This window comes from Gossypium hirsutum, chromosome A08 (assembly GCF_007990345.1).
Source record: "Gossypium hirsutum isolate 1008001.06 chromosome A08, Gossypium_hirsutum_v2.1, whole genome shotgun sequence".
Taxonomy (NCBI): Eukaryota; Viridiplantae; Streptophyta; class Magnoliopsida; order Malvales; family Malvaceae; genus Gossypium; species Gossypium hirsutum.
Genome location: NC_053431.1, coordinates 9,381,174 through 9,403,667, shown reverse-complemented (window position 1 = coordinate 9,403,667; position 22,494 = coordinate 9,381,174). Strand labels below are relative to the sequence as shown.

Here is a 22,494-nt window from a genome sequence, read left to right as displayed (position 1 = left end):
GTTTCTACCACGGCTTATAGACATGAGCGTGTTGTAAGCCCGTACTGATTTGGTAGGATTGCCCACGGCCATGTCGCATAGCCATGGCAACGTATCAAATCCCGTTTTTGAGAAAAAAATTTCATATGGCCGTATCGCACGGCCGTGTCGCCGTCCGTGGTATGAGCACGGCCTAAGGCACGCCCATGTGCCTGGCCGTGTGGATGTGTAAAACCTGTGTTCAAGGACTCAGTTAATGGTTTAGATGTTAAACTAAAATTTAAAGAAATCAACACCGTTAGTGCTCGGGTTGCCTCCCGAGAAGTGCTTATTTATAGTCTCAGCTTGACTTACCTTGATTTCGCATAGTTATGGTGGTTCAAGGAGTTGACACTCCTCATTCCTGCTATCAATTTTATCAAAATAAGGTTTTAGAAAAGTATTATGTACCTTAAAAGTGCCGAATTTGGTATGATTTACCTTGACTGTACCATATGGGAAAATGTTAAGTACCGTAAAAGGGATTGCTTCATTGAGTTCAGGAGTGGCAATATGAGGGTCTGCCACATCTAATAGTATTTTGTCTCAAACCTTAAGTTGATTTGATAAATCGTTGAGCCTGTCATGGCGTGGTTTCGATTTATCGTGTGTTCTCAATTTCTGTGTCTGCCATTCATCTAGTTCCTCGATCTGTAGTCTTTGATCTTCATAAATGGGTCATTTGTTGTTGCTTGAACATGGCTCATTTATACTCTTCAAACGTGTTTCCTGCAAAGAAGGTTGCACCATATGATCAGTATTAGTAGCATGATTTATACAACCACCCTCAATTTTCGATGTGTTACTCGAATTACGAGCTTGAAGAGTGATTGTTTCATCACCCACATGAAGTGTGACTTCACCTGTACTAACATCAATAACAGTTCTAGCAATTGCTAAAAAGTGTCGTCCTAAAATCAAAGGCACATCACTATCTTCTTCCATGTCTAGAACAACAAAATCAATTGGGAATATAAATTTATCAATTTTGACAAGTACATCTTCAATGATACCCCTAGGAAATCTAATGGATTTATCTGCTAACTGAATGCTCATCCTAGTTTGTTTGGGTTTCCCAAGACCTAGTTGTTTATATATTTTATAGGGCTTGACGTTAATGCTCGCCCCTAAATCAGCCAATGCATTATTAACATCCAAGCTACCAATTAAACAAGGAATCGTAAAGCTCTCTAGATCTTTCAATTTGTTGGGTAGCTTATTCTGTTGAATGGATGAGCAAACTGCGCTTAGCTCTACATGCGGCACTTCATCCAACTTCCGTTTATTTGCTAAAAGCTCCCTTAAAAATTTAACTGCATTCGGTATATGCGAATGAGCTTCAAGAAACGGTAAGTTAATATGTAATTTCTTTAATAATTTAAGGAATTTACCAAATTGTTCGTCCGTGTGTTCTTTCCTTGTCGTATTGGGATTTGGAACACAAGGTTTGTATTCTCTACTTATCGGTTTCTGCTAACTGTGGTCCACCTCACTTTTACCTTTACTTACCACAATTCTTTGCCTCAAGTCTAGTTTAAGTTCAACTAACCCTTCCTCATCTTGAACGGTAATCACATTAAGCTGTTCCCTTGGGTTAGATTTAGTATTACTCCTCAAGCTACCTTGTGGTCGTTCAGAAATCAATTTAGCAAGCTGGCCTATCTAAGTTTCGAGCCCTTGTATCGACACTTGTTGATTATTAAGTGTTGTCTCAGTATTCTGAAAATGAGTTTCTGACACCGAGATAAATTTCGTTAGCATTTCCTCAAGGTTCGGCTTCTTTTCCTGTTGGTAAGGTGGTTGTTGAAAACCTGTGGGATGTTGTGGCCTTTGATTTCCTTGGCCACCGTACGAGAAGTTGGGATGGTTCCTCCAACCTGCATTATAAGTGTTACTGTATGGGTTATTTTGAGGTCTAAAATTATTATTACCCATATATTGAACTTGTTCCTCCTCTGTGCTAGGGTTGAAGGATTGACATTCTGTGTGTACTCCTCTATTTGAATCGCACCTTATCGCTGAATGTACCTGAATAGAACCATGCAAACCGTCTAACTTTTTATTTAATAGTTCTACCTGGTTAGATAGCATAGTAACCGTGTCGAGGTTGAAAAACCTGCTGCTTTTGTCGGCTTTGTTCTCATGACTGGCCACTGATAGTTATTCAGTGACATCTTTTCAATAAATTCATAAGCCTCTTCAAGTGTTTTGTTATTTAAAGTTCCTCCGGCGGCTGCGTCGATGAGTTGTCTTGTTAAGGGGTTCACACCGTTGTAAAAAGTCTGAACCTGCAGCCATAGAGGTAACCCATGGTGAGAGCACCTTCTTAATAGGTCCTTGTATCTCTCCCATGAATCATACAGAGTTTCTAGATCCATCTGCACAAAAGAAGAGATATCATTCCTTAGTTTAGCCATTTTAGCTGGCGGAAAATATTTTAGTAAAAATTTTTCTGTCATTTGTTCTCAAGTTGTGATTGACCATCGTGGTAACGAGTTCAACCATTGTTTAGCTTTGTTCCTTAATGAGAATGGAAACAACCAAAGACGTATGGCATTTTCAGAAACACCATTGATCTTAAAAGTGTCGTAGAACTCCAGAAAATTCGCCAAATGAGTATTTGGATCCTCGTCTTGCAAACCATCAAACTGAACAAACTGTTGTATCATTTGAATCGTGTTAGGTTTCAGGTCAAAATTATTTGCAGCAATAGTAGGTCTGACTATACTCGATTCAGCTCCTGTTAAAGTAGGTTTAGCATAATCATACATAGTACGAGGAGCAGGATTTTGATTTATTGGATCTGCGGCAACCACAGGAGGTAGCTGATTATTCTGATTTTCAGCCATCCCCTCGGTTGTAGTTTGACTATCGTCCTCTTGCCCTTCCTCTATGTATCGTAGGCTTCGCCTTATTTCTCTTCAGTTTCTGCAGTTGTGCTTTTGATCTCACTATCAAAAAGTATTGGCCTTACAGGTTTCTTCTAGTCAAAAACCTGCTAAAAGTAAATAAAAAATTTTTAGTTATATAAACAAAATAAAAATAAAAATTAAATTGCAATAAAATAAATGGCTAAAGTAATAAAAATTAAACATTCTTAATATCTTAGTTCCCCGGCAATGGAGCCAAAAACTTGATGCGCGTGATAAGTTTTATATTTATGATTGATAGTACTTGAAAACTAAATATTGTCATGATAAAGGCAAGCGCACCTATCGAACAGTAGTATAGCTTATAGCAAGACCGGAATGTCAAACCCACAGGAACTAAAAGTACTAGTATTAACCTTCTTTTTATTATCTAGCCTAAAAAAATAAGGGGATTTGCTTTATCTAAACTAATTAACTAAACAAAAAATGCACAGGAAGTAAATTGGGGAAATACTTTTGGGAAAACTGATTGATTTAGACAATACCTAAGGAAGAATCCATCTAGACTTCACTTGTTATTTGACTCTGAACTAGACAATTTATTCACTTGACTCGATCCGTAGAAATCCCTAATTTATATTATTATCTCTCTCGAGACTAACAACGTCTAACCCTAGGTTGATTAATTGAAATCTCTTTCTAATTAAAACTCGTAGTGTTGCATTAACTCAATCTATAGATTCCCTTATTAGGTTTGACCCTAAACCGGCAGATTTATGTCACCCTATGTCTAGGGGTGCAATCAACTCCGCTTAATTATGCTAGGTCGGTACAATCAACTCCGCTTAATTATGCTAGATCTACTCTTAGACAGGGACTTTTACTCCTTTAAATAAGCACATCAGTACTTGAATCAATATCCTAGAATATTAAAGCAAGAATTAAGAACACATAATTAAGAATAAATCAAGTATTTATCATATAATTCAAAAAATAGTAACAAGATTCGTCTTAGGTTTCACCCCCTTAGGTATTTAGGGAATTTAGTTCATATGTGTAAAAGAAAACATCTCAGAAGAATAATAATAATAAAACATAAAGAAACCCAAAAAACCCTTAAAGGAAATTGAAGGGAGATCTTTAGTCTTGAAGGAGAATCCGGCTTCTGGGATGGATCAATCAGCTTTCTTCGAGTAATTCCTTGCCTCCTACTCCATGTGTTCCTCTAGGTGCCTCCTCGGGTGTTTATATAGGCTTTAGAATGCTTCCAAACCCTTAAAAGTGGCATTTTCTGAGTAGAACTAGACTTGGGCTTGATAGGGACACGGTCGTGTGCCACGCCCGTGTGGGATGGCTTAGGTCGTGTTAAAGTCTGCTAAATAGACACGGGCGTGTGGTCTACCCATGTGAGGAAGTCCAGGGTGTGTTGATTTCCCACGTTGACCCATTTTCTCCTTTTTTGGCCCGTTTCTCACTTTTTTTACTCTCCTATGCTCACCTAAGTATAAAACATGAAATTAAAGGATTATGAGCATCAAATTCCACAAATCTAATAATAATTCATCCAAAAATATACTAAGCATGGGATAGAAATATGTATAAATTATGACTTATCAACAACACACTTTTCTGATGCCCGTAAATTTTGGGTCATTACAAATCTTGGTAAGGTAATAGTTATATGAAAATTGAGTATTTGATGGTGGTTGTACATGTATCACTTGAATAGCATATTTTGATAGTCTTTGCATGACTATGATGATATAAAGGGTTGATGATATAAATGAGAATGGACAAGAAGGTTATAAGTAAAGAAATGATGTGAATTGGTGTTTATATGATGTATGAATATATTAATTTAGTTGGAAGGTTGGTGATTTGAAATATGTATGTTTTATATTGATTTTTGCAGGTTGGTAATGTGATTACAAGTACAAGTTAAGTTGGTGTTAGTTTAGGCATGAAAAAGGGACCAAAATGCATGATTTTTACAATTTTGGCTTCAAAGTATCGATACCACAGGTAAGGGTATCGGTAACAATTACCTTTCAATCAAGATTTTGCAAAATAAAATGCCAAAATACTATCGATGCTAAGGGAAAATATTGATATCAAAAAGAAAGTATCGGTACTTCAAGTTTAGTATCGATACCACTTGATTTAAATGAATATTCCTAAAACACCAAAGCTCAGATTGGTATCGATACTTATATGGGGTATCGATACCTAATCTAAAAATTTTGAAAACTTTACAATTTGGTCCTAACTCATGCTCGGGTCTACAAAAGAGCTTTTGTAAGCTCAATTAAGGCTTGAATTTAATTATTTGTCATATTATCTAGGTGTTTATAACATGACTGAATATTTGAATGATTTAATTATGATGTACTTGATCTGACATTTTAAAAATGTTACAAAAGGGTCCCCATTTGATACCGGGTTGACTTTAGAGCATCTATACGCTTGTATAAGATCAGGAAACAAATGTTCTTGATATATAATGTTATATTATTGTTGATATGCTTGAAGGGTTAATGAAACAAGAAAGCCAATCCACATCTTCAGTGTTAGGTCTTAAAGCTTGAAGATTTCTTCTTAATGCCTCTATTTCATTGTGTCATGTCTATTATTGTTTTGGGGGAAAATTTGTTATGGTCAATATGGGTGGGGGTTATAAACTTGATATTGGGCATTGAAAAAAGAGACAGCGTTGTCATGTTGGATTCAAAGCTATGGTAGGGGATTCTAACCTGTTCTTAATACTCTTATAATTTCGATGTTTTGGTGATGTTCCTCTTAATATTGTTGGCATTGTTGATCGTGCCTAAATAGTTGCTACATTATTTGGTGTTTCAGAGTCCTCATCTATTTCTTGTAGTTTTAAGAATTACTAATAGGAAGAGTCAAGGTTGGAATTATGATATTTAGTAGTTTTTTCATCATATATTGGTATCAATCATGTATTTGGTAAATAAGGAAATGCAATGTTAGGTCCAAATTGTTCATAGTATAAATTATCATAAGTGTTACTATAAGAGTGGTTAGAAGGTGTTAGGAGGGGGTAACTAGTCTGGTTGACTTGTTGAGCGGCAGGATTAGAGAACATAGTAGGATTTTTAGGGATATTTTTTAGGATGAGCCATGTCGTCTATTCTCATGGCACCAAATTGTTGATGGAGGAAAAAATAAAGAAGGAAGAAAGTGGTGGTTCATATGGTGGTGACATGATGTGAGCTATTTGTAAATGAGGATTGATCAAGGTTGAACTTCAAAAGAAGCGGTTGAAGAAACTCTGTTAAGGTCAAGGATGGGTATTTATAGACGAGGAAGAGATCTGATTTGTTGAGATCATAAAACTCTGTGGATTCGTTTCCATCTTTAATACAAATCAAATGTTTTCTTAAACTCTACACTTTAACCCATTTATCATGTTCTCTCTTTTAATCTATTCCATATTTTTTATGAAAGCCATGAGGAACTAATCCTCTTATGGGGGATTAGTGAGTGGAGGTATGATCTATTAACTGTTTTGTAGGGTTACTCAATGGATCATCTGTTTGGGAAATGAAGAACATGAAACAAACCTTAGGCCTGACAACTCTAGGAAAGTCATCAAGGTGGGAAATAACCCAAAATTGGTATTTTTCATCCGTGAACACCTTCACCTAAGCCATTCTAAATTGTGAGGTCGAAAGATAAGTAGTCTTTGCTGACTTGTTATATTAGTGGAAGATAGGAAGATCCTACAAGGGTAACAACTAGTTGACTGACAAAGAACCCGAAACAACAGTTGATGGGGATTTTAGAAGCGAGCTAATCACCCATAATCAAGATTTGATTCATTCTACTCTTCTATCTATTGAATTTTATTTATTTTATGTATTCTATTTTATCATTACGAAAACCTTGAAAACCCTTGTATTATGTTCTCATACTATAACTAATTTAAAGTGCTAATTAGATATTTTAGTGTTTAAGTTAGAATTGATCTAAACTAGCATCCCTTTGGTACGATCCTTAGAGTACTCACCTACTTCGTTGTAAAACTATGTTATAACTCGACCTGTATACTTGCGGATACCGCCTCGTATTTCTATATTTTATTGCAGTATTCACACTTTGAATGTTAGTATGTCTAGAGGCAGTCAACAACTTATATTAGAAGATAATCTAAACAATTTATAGTTTAATTGAAATTGATAAAATTGATTTAAAGACTATTATGACGTCTATCAAAGTCCAATTGGGGAGATACCTTATCTTGGGTATCAAAGCAAATACGTCATAGAAGGTAGAGACATAAATGTGATTGTATGGACTGATAATACATAAGACATGACCCAAGTTAAATTTATCCTTGATTTGTTTATGGATTCATTCACTTGTGACGTTCATAATGTGGTATACCTGAATCTTGTGTGGATGATGAACTATATATGCATGATTTGTATACTTTGATGTATTAAAAACCTGAGTTTAAATAGATAAGGAATCGAAAAATGGTACGTTGGATATACGACTTCTGCATGATGTAACATCATTCCACAATAATGGAATTTTAGCCTTGTAGGGTAAATGATATCTTATGATTGGCATTACATGGTTGTTGAAAAAGAAATGTGGCCACGGGTCATTTGCCATAAGACATATGATTTAATTAATATGTGTTAGTAATTGAATTTTTTATATCGAAAGATGTAATGGATCCCATGCGATAAAATATTATCACATTAGGAGAACGAATTTTATCCCAAAGAGATTAAAGATACCCTATGAGAGTAACACTCTTATGAAAAAGTCATTAGACGAACACTTATTGAATAGCTTTCGTATTGGTATATAATACGAGAAGTTCAGTAATAGTATTTAGTGGAATAACTCCATTATTAAATAATATTGTAATTAATAGGAGATGAACTAAAAATTAATTACAAATTATTTGAGCCCTTAGTATATATGTTCAATTAGCCCCTCCGCTAGCTAACCTAAAACGAATTGCATGTAGAACTGATAACCGTGGAATGAATGAAAACATTAAGTATGATAAATGGATCGCATGTATCAATATCCGCAATGAATGCGTTTTCTCGCTAAGTACTGATAAACATGTTAATTTGCATGTTTTTTGTGTTTAAATTGGTTTATTTTTGAACTGAACCCTGCTAATTAAGTACTTTTATGATTTAATCTTGTCAGGGATGCAATTGGTCAAAAACAAGCTAAAAGGGGGCCAAATTGAAACACAATCATTAAAATGGGGCCAAATAAAAAAGGTGGAGGAAACCAATGACACATCAAATATTTTGACTTTGTAAAAGGAAAAAATAGGAAAATCTTAATTTAATTTAATTTATTTATTTTAATTTTAATTTTAATTTTAATTTTTTGATTTTATATTAAATTAGTTTAGGCTAAATTTAGTAAACCCTATGTATATAAATAGGGGCTTTATGTTTTTAGGAAATCATCCTTTAATTTTGTATTCCTACTTCAAATTGGAATAGAATTATTCTTCATTTTTTTTTCTTTCAAGTTGACGTGAGCTACTGCCATTTTTATTTAAATTTTGCTTGTTTTTATAAAATTGGGCTAATTCCCTTCCAAGCCCTTTTCATTCCCCAAATTCCTCCATTATCATCAACCTACCTTTCTAATCATACAAAACATGATTAATTGCATGATTAACTAAATTTCATCTTAGCTTTAGGCCGATGTTCTTTCCAGTCAGGAATCGTGAAATATGAATTCATGCTAAAATCCGTCCAATCGGTATTCATTTTTTTCCTAAGTATTGCGATTGACAAATCATCCTTTAAGGTTAACTCGATTACAAGTCAAAAAGTACACGTTGGGTTGGAGTCGTGTTAGCTGACAGTTGGAGAAACAAGTCGACCGTGCTGTATTCGGATCTCCGAGAACAAATCGAGGAAGAAGTGATCGGGTTTAAACGATCCACGCAATTAAGGCCGTTAATTCGAGTTGGGTTCTTCAGAACGCAAGGCTGCCAGAATCTTGAATCGGGAACACGTGTATCTCGGTTAGATAATCGGTAAGGGTTGGTTTGCAGGTCGTACTGGAACCAGCTACTAGAGGAGGAATTGGTGGTTAGGACGTTCTTAACTGCTATAACCAGCTTATCTTTTGGAGGAGAAGATTAATTTTCGAGGATCGATTCTTGATACGAAATTTACCAAGTCTAAGGCTAAGGCTTATTTTATTTGTTTACACAAGTCTTAATTTATTTCCAGTTTACATTTATTTTCAATAGTAGTCAATCATTTATTTAAGCTGACTAGATTATTTACTTTCTTAAATATTCTCAAACTCCTCCGATTTAATTCTTTATTTTTCGCAGGTATGTTTGGAGTCGTGGGCACGACTCTTGACACGATGCTTGACGCGATGAATATTTTGTTCATAAGTAAACACAGAAGTTGATTATGACATCCAATCCCTGTGGACTCAACCCTACTACCACTCTTTACTACTATTTAGAATTTTTTTTGTATGAATTATTTTGGTGGTTTCGGCGCCCATCAAGTACAAAAGATGACTTAGAAACTAATTTAATTACTTTGAGTTATTATTTAATTTATTTTAATTAAATAATTGAAATTTGATTTAAGAATTAAATTAAGTCATTTTAGTTTTATTGAATGAAGAAATTAAAGTTATTTCATTATAGATTTTAATAAAGTAAAATTGTTATGACTTTGACAGAATTAGAATTGGGTTGAGAAAATAATTTAATTGAAAATTTTAATTTAATTTAATAAATAATATTTCGGAAAATAGAAAATAACTATTGGGTTGGATAAATTGTAAGTATTGGATAAAATTCCGGATAACACATATTATTATACCCAATATGTAAGAAAGGTCTAGAAGCAGATAAGGGGCTACAAGCCCTAGTTCCCTTTAAATAATATTATTAAAATTTCCTATTAAAATATTATTATTTAATTAACTCTCATTCATGCAAAACTCTTGTACCGTTTCTATATAGATATGAACAATAAGCTAACTTACTTAAGTTTTTTGAGTATTATTATTTTGCCTAAAAAAATAGTGTCAATTTATTTTTAGAATAAATTTTATTTTTTGGAAAAGCTTATAATTTCTTCTTTTATAGATAGAATTTTCCTATAAAAAGTTGATAAAAGTTTTCATTCTATGCACATTGTTCATTTTGTTTGAGCTTACACTAAAAGTAATTCAAGGTTCGTAGATAGCAAAGAAGATTAACTAGTAAAACGTAAGGAAACAACTTAAACAACCTTATACAAAGCACTGATGGTCACTAAACTAACTATAAATACGACTAAGGCAAGCGCACCTATCGAAAAATAGTATAGTTATGGTGAGTAGGGAATATCGTATCTACGAGGACTAAAAGTACTAGTAATTACCGTTTTTCTATTATTTAGTCGACAAATTGTAGTGATTGTTTTTAATCTAAAATACTAAACTAATCTAACTAAGAACGCAACAGAAAGTGAAATAGGAAAATAATCGAAGATAACCAATGAGATAGACAATACCCAGGAAAGAATACACCTAGACTTCACCTATTATTTTGAATCTGAATTAAATGATTTATTCTCAGTTGTGTCTTGAACCGTAGAAATCCCTAAATTATGTTAATACCTCTTTCGAGAGTAAGAACAACTGACTCTAGGTTGATTAATTGAAATCTCTTTCTAATTAAAACCCCTATTGTCACATTAACTCGATCTATGGATTCCCCTATTATATTTGCCTCTAATTCGGTAGATTTATGTCGCCCTATTTCTAGGATTGCATGCAACTCCACTCAATTATGCTAGATCTACTATTAAACAGGGACTTTTGCTCCACTAAAATAAGCACATTAAACTTGAATTAATATATCAAAAATATTAAAACAATAAATAAGCATAGATAATTGAGAACAAGAATCAAGTATTTATCGTTTAAATCAGAAATCAAATAATAAGATTCATCATAGGTTTCATCTTCCCTAGGTATCTAGGGAATTTAGTTCATAATCCTGAATGAAAGCATCTCAAAGTCAGAATAACCACAAAACATAAAGAAACTCAAGAAAACTTTGAAAGAAATTAAATGGAGATCTTCGATCTTGAGGGAGATCAACTTTCGAGTTAATTCTGATGGCGTTCTTCAAGTGCTTTCTTTGATCTTCTCTGATCGTCCTTTTAGGTCTTCTTCTAATTGGTATTTATAGGCTCTAGAATGCTTAGAAAGCCTAAAAATTGAGTTTTTCTGTGTATTTGGGAAGCATGGTGTGATATCGACACGAGCTAGCACTTGGGAGTGTGGCCAGCCCATGTGGCTCACAAGGGCGTGTGGTCAGGCCGTGTGGATCTTGAAAATAGCTCTATTTATCCGATTTTGGCTCTTTTTTTGCTTCTTTCGCTCCCAAATGCTCTCTTAAGTATATAAACATGAATTTAAAGGATTAGGAGTATCAAATTCACTAATTTACATAATTAATCATCCAAAAATGCATTAAGAATGAGATTAAAATATGTTACTTTTACAACTTATCAAATATCTCCACACTTAAGCGTTTGCTTGTCCTCAAGCAAAATCTTCAACTCATATCAAAAATAATATTTCTCAACTTGTAATTCCCATCAATAATGTCTCAAAATAATTCAAAAATAGTCATGCATTGACAATTCAACCAAAAGAGCACTAAAGTCTCAAACAATCCAAGCTAACATTTTTAAATACGAAAATATAGGTGTCTCCCCTTATTTAAGTAGTTACCTTTAACTCAAAATCGACAAGAATTGATATCCTCACTAAAGATTCACTCAAATCACTCAAAATGTTTAAGGTTCAAGAATAAGCACTCAATAGTCAAACATGAAAAGTCATTACCATAGGCTTGCATGAAAACCAAATCTCCACCACTATAAAATGAGATAATACACAAATCAAAAGATCTTTGAGAGGTTGTAATGGAGCTTAGGTTAAGGTGTGGAGAAAGGCCAGAAAAGTTGGTTATAATCGAGATTGAATTGATAAATTACCAAAATAGAAAAAATCAACAAGTTCTGAATTAAAAACAATTACATCATTCAAAAACTATTCAAGAATAAAAACGAGCTTCTAAAAATATGAATTTAACTGTTCAAGCTCAATCAAGATAGAACTAAATAATAATCAATATTTTTTGTTATATTTTTTCAATTTTTTTCTTTTTCTTTCTCTTTTTTTTGAACAATAAGAAATAAGTCAAACAAAAGAGCATAATTAGGCAACTAACCAAATCAAAGCTTAACAAAAAGGGAGTCAATAAAAAGGAAAAAAGTTTCAACAAAAAAATGAGTTATGGGTTAACATTAATGGCTAAATCAAGAAACGGTGTGTTGGCTCAACGGGGTTCACTAAGGGTTCATTAAAATGGTAGGCTTTTTATGGGATAATTGGGTGAAAATCTAAGTGCCTTTATCATCTCAGTATATCAAATCAAAAGGTATGGGCTCGACATGGATAATCGACGTAAGTTCTAGAATAACAAATCAAATTGACACACTTATAACTAATAATAAAATGAGCAAGAAAAATGTTTGCTCTAAAGGCTCAAAATCTCACAAAAAGTATGGTTTTTGATGTCAAACTTGTGAATTTAAAAATTCAAGATAATACCTCAATTCAGGGAAACAACTTAAAAATTTTAATTTCTGAAACATACTAAAAATTTTAATTTCTGAAACATAGTCTATCATGCTTGATTCTCTCATGTCTTAAAGTTTAAATCAACCAAGACACAATTATCAGTAAATTAATCTAAAACACATCAACAAAAATTCCAAATCGACAAAAATTCATTCTAATGGAAGTATGAAAAAATTACTTAAATACAAGACATAATTCGGGTATTTTCTAATAATTAAATAAATAAACTCCCCACACTTAATATGTACATTTTCCTCAATGTACAAACAAATATAATCACAGTATAAAAAGTACATCATAAGAGAGGGAGAAAACTGAAACTGCCCTGAATATTGGATGAAATCCCCAAAATAGTGAAAAGCGGAATTGTAGTCAAATCTAAATGTAATGCATGATTCCAAGCAAACTAATAAGAAAATAAACACAAATAATAGAGAAGATTAAGGGGTTATAACTCGATTAGAAACAACCATAAAAATATTTTTCAAAATATAATAATTAAAATAAGTTTAAGAAAAAAAATAAAGCAACTAAAAAATTTAAAAAGAAAGATAAATAAAAAAGAAAAAGAAAAATAATAATAATAATAATAAACTCAATGATACCAATAAACTTAAAGGTAATTGTAATAGTAATAGTAAAAAAATACTAAAAATAATAGAAATAGTAGAAAAATTAAAATAAATTTAAAATCTAAGTATAAGAATAATAAATAAAATAAAATAAAATGAATTAGTAAAATAAATAATATAACAAATAATAATAAAATAAAATAAAATAAAAGGGATGGCTTGGTTAGGGAAGAAGAAAAAGACAAATTGAGAAAGGAATTCTAGGGTTTGGGCCACATGGCTGTGTGACACAGTCGTATGGAGTATTTTCAGCCCGTGTACAATTAAAATTTAACCCAGTTTTCACATAGCAATGGACACGTCCGTGTGACACACACGGCCATGTGCCAAGCCATGTGTGTTTTCCTTCGCTTCTCCCACGTCCATGTGAGATCCCACATGCTCGTGTGGCTTGGTCTTGTATCCTATTCGTGTAACTCTCTGACTTTGAAAAAATTAGCTCCAGATTTCACACGGCCTAGGACACACCCGTGTGTCCAGGCCATGTGTGTCATTTTAGGTAGTGTAATCGTTGAATTTTTGAAAATTTAAGTCTCAGTATCTACACAGCCAAGGACACGCCTGTGTGCCCAGGCCGTGTAACTCACTGTCGAACCCCTTATAGTGCATACAGCCTGAGACACGCTCGTGTGTCTAAAATATTTTTAATTTTTTTTTAAAATTTTGAAAATTAATTAGTTTTAAAAATAGCATGAAATAAAATTAAAAGAATTAACAGTGTTAAGACTCGGGTTGCCTCTCGAAAAGCGCTTACTTGAAGTCTAAGCTCGACTTACCTCGCATTCGCACGGTCACAGTGGTTCGCAGAGTTGAAACTTCTCTTTTAAGTTTGAGTCGAGTACTATTTACCTTAAATGTGCCAAATTCAGAATGAGTTACTTCGACTGTACCGTATGGCAAGACATTCAATACCGTAAAGAGACTTGATCTGTTTGCATTAAGCTTGGAAGTGACAATTCAAGGATCCGTTTTACTAGCAGTACCTTGTCCCAAACTTTAAATTGGTTTGTTCCATCCACATACTTGTCAGGGCATCATTTTGGCTCTTCATTGTGTATTCTAGGTTTCTTCCTGACATATGTTCGTCATTCATCTAGTTCATCAATCTGTAACATTCGTTCTTTATGAGTCATTCTATTTCTATCGTATGGACTGACACGTGGCTTCATTACATTTTTTCGAGGGATTTCCTACAAAGAAGGTTGAGACACAGGGTTAATTATATTAACAAAACTTGTAAAATCATCTTGATCACTAGATGTCTTAATAGAATCACGAGCTTGGAGAGTAATCATTTATTCGCCTCCACGAAGTACTAACTCACCCATACCAGCATCGATTATAGTTCTAGCAGTTGCTAAAAAGGGTCGACCTAGAGTCAGAGGTACATCACTATCCTCATCCATGTCTAAAACAACAAAAATAATTGTGAATATGAATTTATCAGTTTTTACAAGAACATCTTCAATAATATCCCTAGGAAATCTAATTGATCTATCTGCTAATTAAATACTCATCTTAGTTTGTTTAGGTTTCGTTTAGGTTTCCCAAGACCTAATTGTTTAAACATTTTATAGGGCATGACATTAATACTAGCCCCTAAATTAGCAAAAGCATTATTAATATTCAAACTACCAATTAAATAAGGAAGAGTAAAACTCACTGGTCTTGCAATTTGTTGGGTAGTTTATTTTGCAATATAGCCCAACAAATTGCATTTAGTTCCGCATGAGATGAATCATCTAACTTCCTCTTGTTCGCCAAAGCTCCTTTAACAATTTAACGGAATTGGGCATCTGTAAAAGAGCTTCAATAAACGGTAAGTTAATATGTAATTTTTTTAGAAGTTCAAGAAATTTACCAAATTGTTCGTTCGTGTGGTCTCTCTTCGTCGCGTTAGGATATGACACTCGAGGTTTATATTCTTTACCAACCAGTTTTTGCTCATTCTGGCTTACATCAAACTTACTGTTACTTACTACACTTTATTGCCTTGGTTCTAATTTAGATTCAACTAACCCTTCTTCATCTTGAACAATAATTGCATGAAGCTACTCTATTGGGTTAGTTTCGGTATTGCTAGGCAAGCTACCTTGTGGTCTTTCTAAAATTAGCTTAGCAAGCTATCCTATTTGGTTCTAGAGCCCTTGAATCGATGCTTGTTGATTTTTAAGCACTGTTTTAGTGTTTTGAAAATGAGTTTCTGACACTGAGATAAACTTTGTCAACATCTCTTCGAGATTCGATTTTTTCTCTTGCTGGTAAGGTGGTTGTTGGAAGCCTGGAAGGGGTTGTGCTCTTTGATTTCCTTGATTACCCCAAGAGAAATTGGGATGGTTCCTCCAACCTACATTATAGTAATAACTATAAGGATTACTTTGAGGCCTAGAATTATTACCCATATTGATTTGTTCGTTCTTTGTGCTAGGAGCGAAGGGTAAGCATTCTAGATTGTTCATTCCACCTCTATTTTTATCGCATTGCATCACCAGATGTACCTGCATAGAAACATAAAAATTATTAATTTTCTTATTTAATTATTCTACCTAATTCGATAACATGGTGACCGCATCTAGATTGAAAACACTGGTTGCTCTATTCAGCTTCGTCTTCATGACTTGCCACTGTAATTATTAAGTAATATCTCTTCTATAAACTCATAAGCCGTTTCGGGTGTTTTTTTATTCAATGTACCATAGGCTGCTGCGTCGATCAACTGTCTAGTTAAGGGATTCAAACCGTTGTAGAAGGTTTGAACCTGAAGCCATAAAGGTAACCCATGGTGAGGGCACCTTCTCAATAAATTCTTATACCTCTCTCATGCATCATATAAGGTTTCTAAGTCTATCTTAACGAAGGAAGGGATATCATTCCTCAACGTGGCTATCTTAGCCGGTGGGAAGTACTTCAGTAGGAATTTCTCGTTCATTTGATGCCATGTAATGATGGAACCTCGTGGTAAAGAATTTAACCAATGTTTAGCTTTGTTCCTCAATAAGAAGGGAAACAACCGTAGGCGAATGACGTCGTCAAAAATGCCATTTATCTTAAAAGTATCACAGACTTCCAGAAAATTAGCCAAACGAGTATTTGGATCTTCGTCTTGCAAACCATCGAACTGAACAAATTGTTGTACCATCTGAATAGTGTTCAGCTTCAGTTTGAAATTATTCGCAGCAATAGTGAGACTCACAATACTCGATTCAGCCCCAGTTAGGGTGGGATTGGCATAATTGTACATAGTACGAGGAACAGGACCTGGATTTGCAACAACTGCATGTGGTAGCTGATTATTCTGATTATCACCCATCTCCTCAGTAATAATAACATCCTCTTACTCATCTACCATACTCAGTCGAATTTTCCTTACTTCTCTACGATTTCTGTAAGCTATACTCACAATTTTGTTATCAAACAGTAATGGTCTCGATGGGTTTCTTCTAGTCATAAACTAAAGAAACCTGCCAAAAGCAAATAAAAGAAAAATTAGAAAATAAAAATTAAACTAAAAACAAAAATAAATGGCTAAATTAATAAAAATCGAGTGTTCCTAATATTTTAGTCATCGGTAACAGTGCCAAAAACTTGGTGGTCACTAAACTAACTATAATTATGACAAAGGCAAGCGCATCTATCAAACAATAGTATAGCTATGGTGAGTAGGGAATATCGTATCCACGGGGACTAAAAGTACTAGTAATTACCGTTTTCCTATTATTTAACCGATAAATTGAAGTGATTGTTTTAATCTAAATTTACTAATCTAATTTAACTACGAATGCAACAGAGAATGAAATGGGAAAAATAATCGAAGATAACCAATGAGAAAGACAGTACCCAGGAAGGAATCCACCTAGACTTCACCTATTATTCTGAATCTAAATTAAACGATTTATTCACTTGTGTCTTGATCAGTAAAAATCCTTAAATTATGTTAATATCTCTTTCGAGAGTAAGAACAACTAACTCTAGGTTGATTAATTGAAATCTCTTTCTAATTAGAACACCTATCGTCGCATTAACTCGATCTATGAATTCCCCTATTAGATTTGACTCTAATTAGATAAATTTATGTTGTCTTATTTCTAGGATTGCATGCAATTCCACTCAATTATGCTAGATTTACTATTAAATAAGGACTTTTTCTCCACTGAAATTAGCACATCAAACATGAATTAATATCCTAAAAATATTAAAACACGAAATAAGCATTCATAATTAAGAACAAGAATCAAGTATTATCGCGTAAATCAGAAATCAAAAAATAAGATTCATCGTAGGTTTCATCTTCCTTAAGTATCTAGGGAATTTAGTTCATAATCCTGAATAGAAACATTTTAAAGTTAGGATAACAACAAGACATAAAGAAACTCAATAAAACTTCGAAGGAAATTAAATGGAGGTCTTCGATCTTGAAGGAGATCCGCTTCCGAGTTGATTCCAATGGCGTTCTTCGAGTGTTCTCTTCAATCTTCTCTGAGTGCCCCCTTAGGTCTTCTTCTAATTGGAATTTATAGACTTTAGAACGCTTAGAAAGCCTAAAAATTGAGTTTTTCTGTGTATTTGGGAAGTAGGGTGCGATACCAACACGGGCTGGTACATGGGTGTATGGCCAGCCTATGTGGCCCACACGGGCGTGTGGTCAGCCCATGTGGAAATGCCCAGGCCGTGTGGATCTTAGAAACAGTTCTAGTCCGATTTTGGCTCTTTCTTTCGCTCCTTTCGCTCCCAAATGCTCTCCTAAGTATAGAAACATGAATTTAAAGTATTAGGAGTATCAAATTCACTAATTTATATAATTATTCTTCCAAAAACGCATTAAAAATAGGATTAAAATATGTTACTTTTACAGCTTATCAAACACATAGTAATTCAATTAAAGATTTATTATTAAAAATATCAAAAAATTTAATTTAAAAAAAAACTCCAACTATATCTAAAAACACTATTTTCTATTCAATCTCATAAACCTTTACTCTAAAGTTGGCTTTGATTGCGGAAAAAAAAAAGTCTACTTAGTAAATACATTTCTTCCTTACCGAGCAATGTTTAGCTATAATTGCATGTATGTTGGAAACTTTTCAACTAAAATATAAATGGATAGTCTATATCGTAGATTACACTGAAATATCATTGTTCTTATTTTGATTATTTTAAATTTTTTTTCAATTTAATCATTCTATTTAAAATAATTACTCGAATTGGTCACTATTATTAAAAATTTCATTAAACTACTAACGGATTGCGGACATTATATTTTCTTTTTACTTTTGATTACCTATTTATAATTAGTTCAAAACAGTTCATTTTTACTTATTTACAACATAAGAATCACTCATTTTCATCGCCGCCTAATATCCACTATAAAAACTACCAAATTTCATCACCGTCAATCTCTATGGCTACTCACTTTTGGGACAGTGAAAAAACTGATTGCTTAAGGTTAAATGAGTTATTTTCAACAGCTATTTACTGATTGATTCCGTTTAGTAGTTCCTTTTTTTTTCCTGACATCCAAGTGGGACAACTTAGGCATTGTGAAACCTAGATGAAAGTTAGTAACTTAGTATTAATTATAAATAATCAGGTGCACAGGAATATTGAACAGGAAGCTTTTTCAAGCTTTGACAATGGCATTGGGTTTCTTTTGCTACAGTTGGGCTTATGTTTAAACCTATTGTTTACTGTTTGCTGCAATGTTAAAGCTTTGATGTTTGAAGTAAATGGTATAATTTGGTCCTTCAGTTTGCTCTTTTTTTATCTACAGTGTTAAAGCTTTGATGTTGCTTTTACATCTTAAATTATATAAACTTTAGCATAGAAAATGAAAGTAGGTGAGGACAAGTGTCCTAGTATTTTTACCAGTAAATGCTGCATGAGTCGAGTAAAGTTAAAACGATGGTTAATGCTAAAGTAAATGTTTGACATCACCAAATGATCGTTCCAAAAGCCAAAAGATGAGGAAATTCCATTACAGGACAGTCAATTACAATGGTTCCACTTGAGAAAATAAAAGGGGTGAACCAAAGTGAGGACATGAAGAAACCATGGTATCACCCATGTTGTTATGGTGTCGTTTTCTCAGATTTGATAACTGCATCATATATGTTGGAGAAGCAGTCGTGTGATGTGGTTCTTATGGAGCGAGGGTGATGGAATAAGGAACAATAGAGATAGGGGAGTAGAAGATGGGCATTGATGAAGATTGATGGTTTTTATGGTGGTTGTTGGATACTAATGAAGATTAGTAATTTTTATATTGCAAATAAAATTAATTATAGAGAAATTCATGATTTGTCAAAAATAAAAAAAAATGTCACATTAGTAATCTACTGTGTAATACAAAATTTGAAATTTTTTCTATAAAATTAAAATTGCTATTCCCCAAACAATAAGCAGTGTCAAGGATGGAATATGGACAATTTTGATTTGCTACCCAATATTATATATATATATTTGAGACAATTAAAAGTAACAAATTATTAAAAAAACTGGATGAGAATTAATATAATTAAATTAATTTAAGTTTATTCATTGATTCTTAAATGGAGATTTTGTCGCCATTAACGTTCAATAAATAAACAATTAAAAGGATAAAGTAAACTAAATAAATGAACAGTTGCGGCACTTCGAAAACGTGATGAAAATGTAGATCTCAACCATCAGCAACTTCCCGGAATTGTCTGAAGAAAGTAAATAACCATAGTTTAATACCTAAGTTTCAAGGTATATATATAAAATCAAACAGCAAACGGAAACGCAGCGAAGCCATTGAAATCAAATCCATACCTGGCAGTCTCAAAGCGTCAAAGCCGTTTCTAGCAACACACAAATATGTACTGTGATAGTGCTTCAGATTTTGATCTCAGCCTCTTGGACTCGATTCGTCAGTATCTTTTGGAAGATGATTGTGATACAATTCCAGGACAGGTTGTGGAAAATCTACCGAAAACTGAGCTTCATGAAGATGCAATTAATGTTGATCAATGGATAAACTTTGATCAGTTGTTTGATGCAGCGGAGGAGACAGTCGCCGTTAATAATGCTTCATTTCCCAGCTTCGAAGTAAATTTTCAAGTGGAGTCTACTGCGGCTGTCCCTAAATCTCACGCGCCGCCGAAGGAGGTAAATTACAAGGGAGTGAGGAGAAGGCCGTGGGGGACATACGCGGCGGAGATAAGGGATCCGAAACGAAACGGTGCGAGGATCTGGCTCGGTACTTACGAGACTCCCGAGGGTGCTGCGCTAGCTTACGACAGAGCGGCTTTTAATATGCGTGGCGCGAAAGCGAAGTTGAATTTTCCCCACCTCATTGGCTCGAATCAGGTGGAGCCGGTGAGAGTGAGAAGTAACAAGCGAAGATCCCCCGAACCGTCTTCCTCTTGTTCATCGGCTCAGTCGCCGTCATCTACATAGGATGACGGAACTCCGAAGTCGAAACAGATGAGGAGTGAGAAGTATTCAAGTATTAAAACTGAGTTTGAAGTAGATATGTATCAGTTGATGCCAACTGAATTTTGCCAAACCATTATTTGTTAATGTAATTGATGTGTACATATTTAATGTTTTTAGCAAACTTTTTTTAGTAATTTACCAAGCGTGTACTTTTTTTTTTATATAAGAAAAAGAAGGCCAAAGCCTTAGCTTACAGATTCACAATCTAAACATAATCTCGCCATTGTTTTCCCACTGTTACCATCCTCAAGAGTAGAATTGAAAGCTGCAGGTACCATTTTGAGAAAACATATAAATCAAATCTAGAAGTTGACACCAAAGGCGCCAATAAACAAAAATCATCTTCTAACTTGTTACGAAATTGAGTTTTCACAATATTCATACTGGAAAAAATGTGCTGTAGTTGCAATTGAACCCAGAAGAATCATTTAAAACAAAACAATTTATTAACAATTGAATATATAGTTCTAAATTCTAGATGTATGCACACATCAAATTCATAATGTTTCAACTCATATGAAAGTCTTCTTTTTCTTATTGAAAAATTTCTTTCAGATAAAATCTATTAACAAGGCTACAAAATTTTCAATATCAAATAATTCGAAAGACTCTCTAGGATCTAAAGTTGTAGTGAGTGTAAGGAGCTCAATAACATGTTCATCAAATCTACAATCTTGCAACTAAGTATATATTAAGTATATCTTACAAGAAAACATATATTCATTCAATAATGATGCTACACAGTAACATCTTGTTTTTTTTTTTTATGACTATGACTTACCATGTACTGAGCATTCATATCTGGAACATCAACCTCATGAGCTTTACAAAAAGATATTACTCTGTTCAATAATTCATCCCTTCCATTTTTTGTCAATTTTTCTAAATTAATTCTTTTGTTGTATGAACAAGACTCATGAAATTTAATATATCTTGAGAATGATATTGCAAAGTTTGACTAAGATTATCAGTGATTCCCATAACTCTCTTTATCATATGCAAAATAAAAATAAATTCAAAAGATTTTAATCTAATACATGCACCATGAGCATCTCCTTGCAAAGAGTAGTTAGGTATAGTACCTTTTAAATTTTCAAGAACTACATTAATTGTATATACATTGTCTTCAAATGAGAACGCCATCATGTCTCACCAGGATGTTGTAAAGTTCCAACTTGATTCATTCATATTCTAATTTCTATTTCATTGGTGGACACTAAAGGGGCTAATAGGTTTACTAATTCAGGAAAATACCCATGATTTTTTCTATTCTAAGCTTTCATCATTTCCTCTAGAAGCACAACCTTGAAACGTTAACCATTAAACATCTATACTAGTTTTAAGATGTAGACGATTAGCTACAATTTGTTGTGTAGTATACCTATCAAATAATGCTTCAATATGTTGAGCTTGATCCATTAAATATACATAGGCTCTTTGTGTATTAGTCTTAGGTGAATTTGGATATTTTCTCATATATGTAATGAAAGCACAATTTTGTCCTTCATGTATCTTCTTCTAGGTACAAAAATCATTATAAACAAATGCAGTTGATCCAAACAATCACTTTGATACTAAAATTAAAATATGGCAAATAAAATGTTGCATCTTTAGAAGATGAATACTTTAATCAAGAAAATTATTTAAACCAAAATGATTGAAAATAACAAGGATAATTTTTTTTTGACCAAAAGCAAAATATTTTAAAGAATGAGTTGATTTACTTCAACCTTAATATAAACTTTTCAAACTTTATCACATATATTAATCGAATATTCGTATATTTATTTATACAATCCAGATAGCACTCTAAATTAGAAAAATCAACAGTT

General features: G+C 33.4%; 1 protein-coding gene and 2 non-coding genes across 3 annotated transcripts; all 3 read left to right on the top strand.

Annotated features, from left to right (window-relative positions):
* Positions 1 to 2,322: 2,322 nt before the first annotated feature.
* On the top strand, positions 2,323 to 2,429 carry LOC121205658 (small nucleolar RNA R71). Its single transcript, XR_005900734.1, has one exon. It is a non-coding gene; the product is annotated as a small nucleolar RNA R71 (small nucleolar RNA).
* Positions 2,430 to 15,981: 13,552 nt separating this feature from the next.
* On the top strand, positions 15,982 to 16,088 carry LOC121205940 (small nucleolar RNA R71). The gene has a single exon (XR_005901014.1). It is a non-coding gene; the product is annotated as a small nucleolar RNA R71 (small nucleolar RNA).
* Positions 16,089 to 19,756: 3,668 nt separating this feature from the next.
* Positions 19,757 to 20,857, top strand: LOC107952464 (ethylene-responsive transcription factor 1). Its single transcript, XM_016887719.2, has one exon. The coding sequence runs from the start codon at positions 20,042 to 20,044 to the stop codon at positions 20,621 to 20,623; it is 582 nt and encodes a 193-aa protein (XP_016743208.1). The 5' UTR covers positions 19,757 to 20,041; the 3' UTR covers positions 20,624 to 20,857.
* Positions 20,858 to 22,494: the final 1,637 nt, after the last annotated feature.

Bases quoted from the DNA above. Each gene is read 5' to 3' on its own strand.
- LOC107952464 (XM_016887719.2), top strand. From the start codon at position 20,042: ATGTACTGTGATAGTGCTTCAGATTTTGATCTCAGCCTCTTGGACTCG.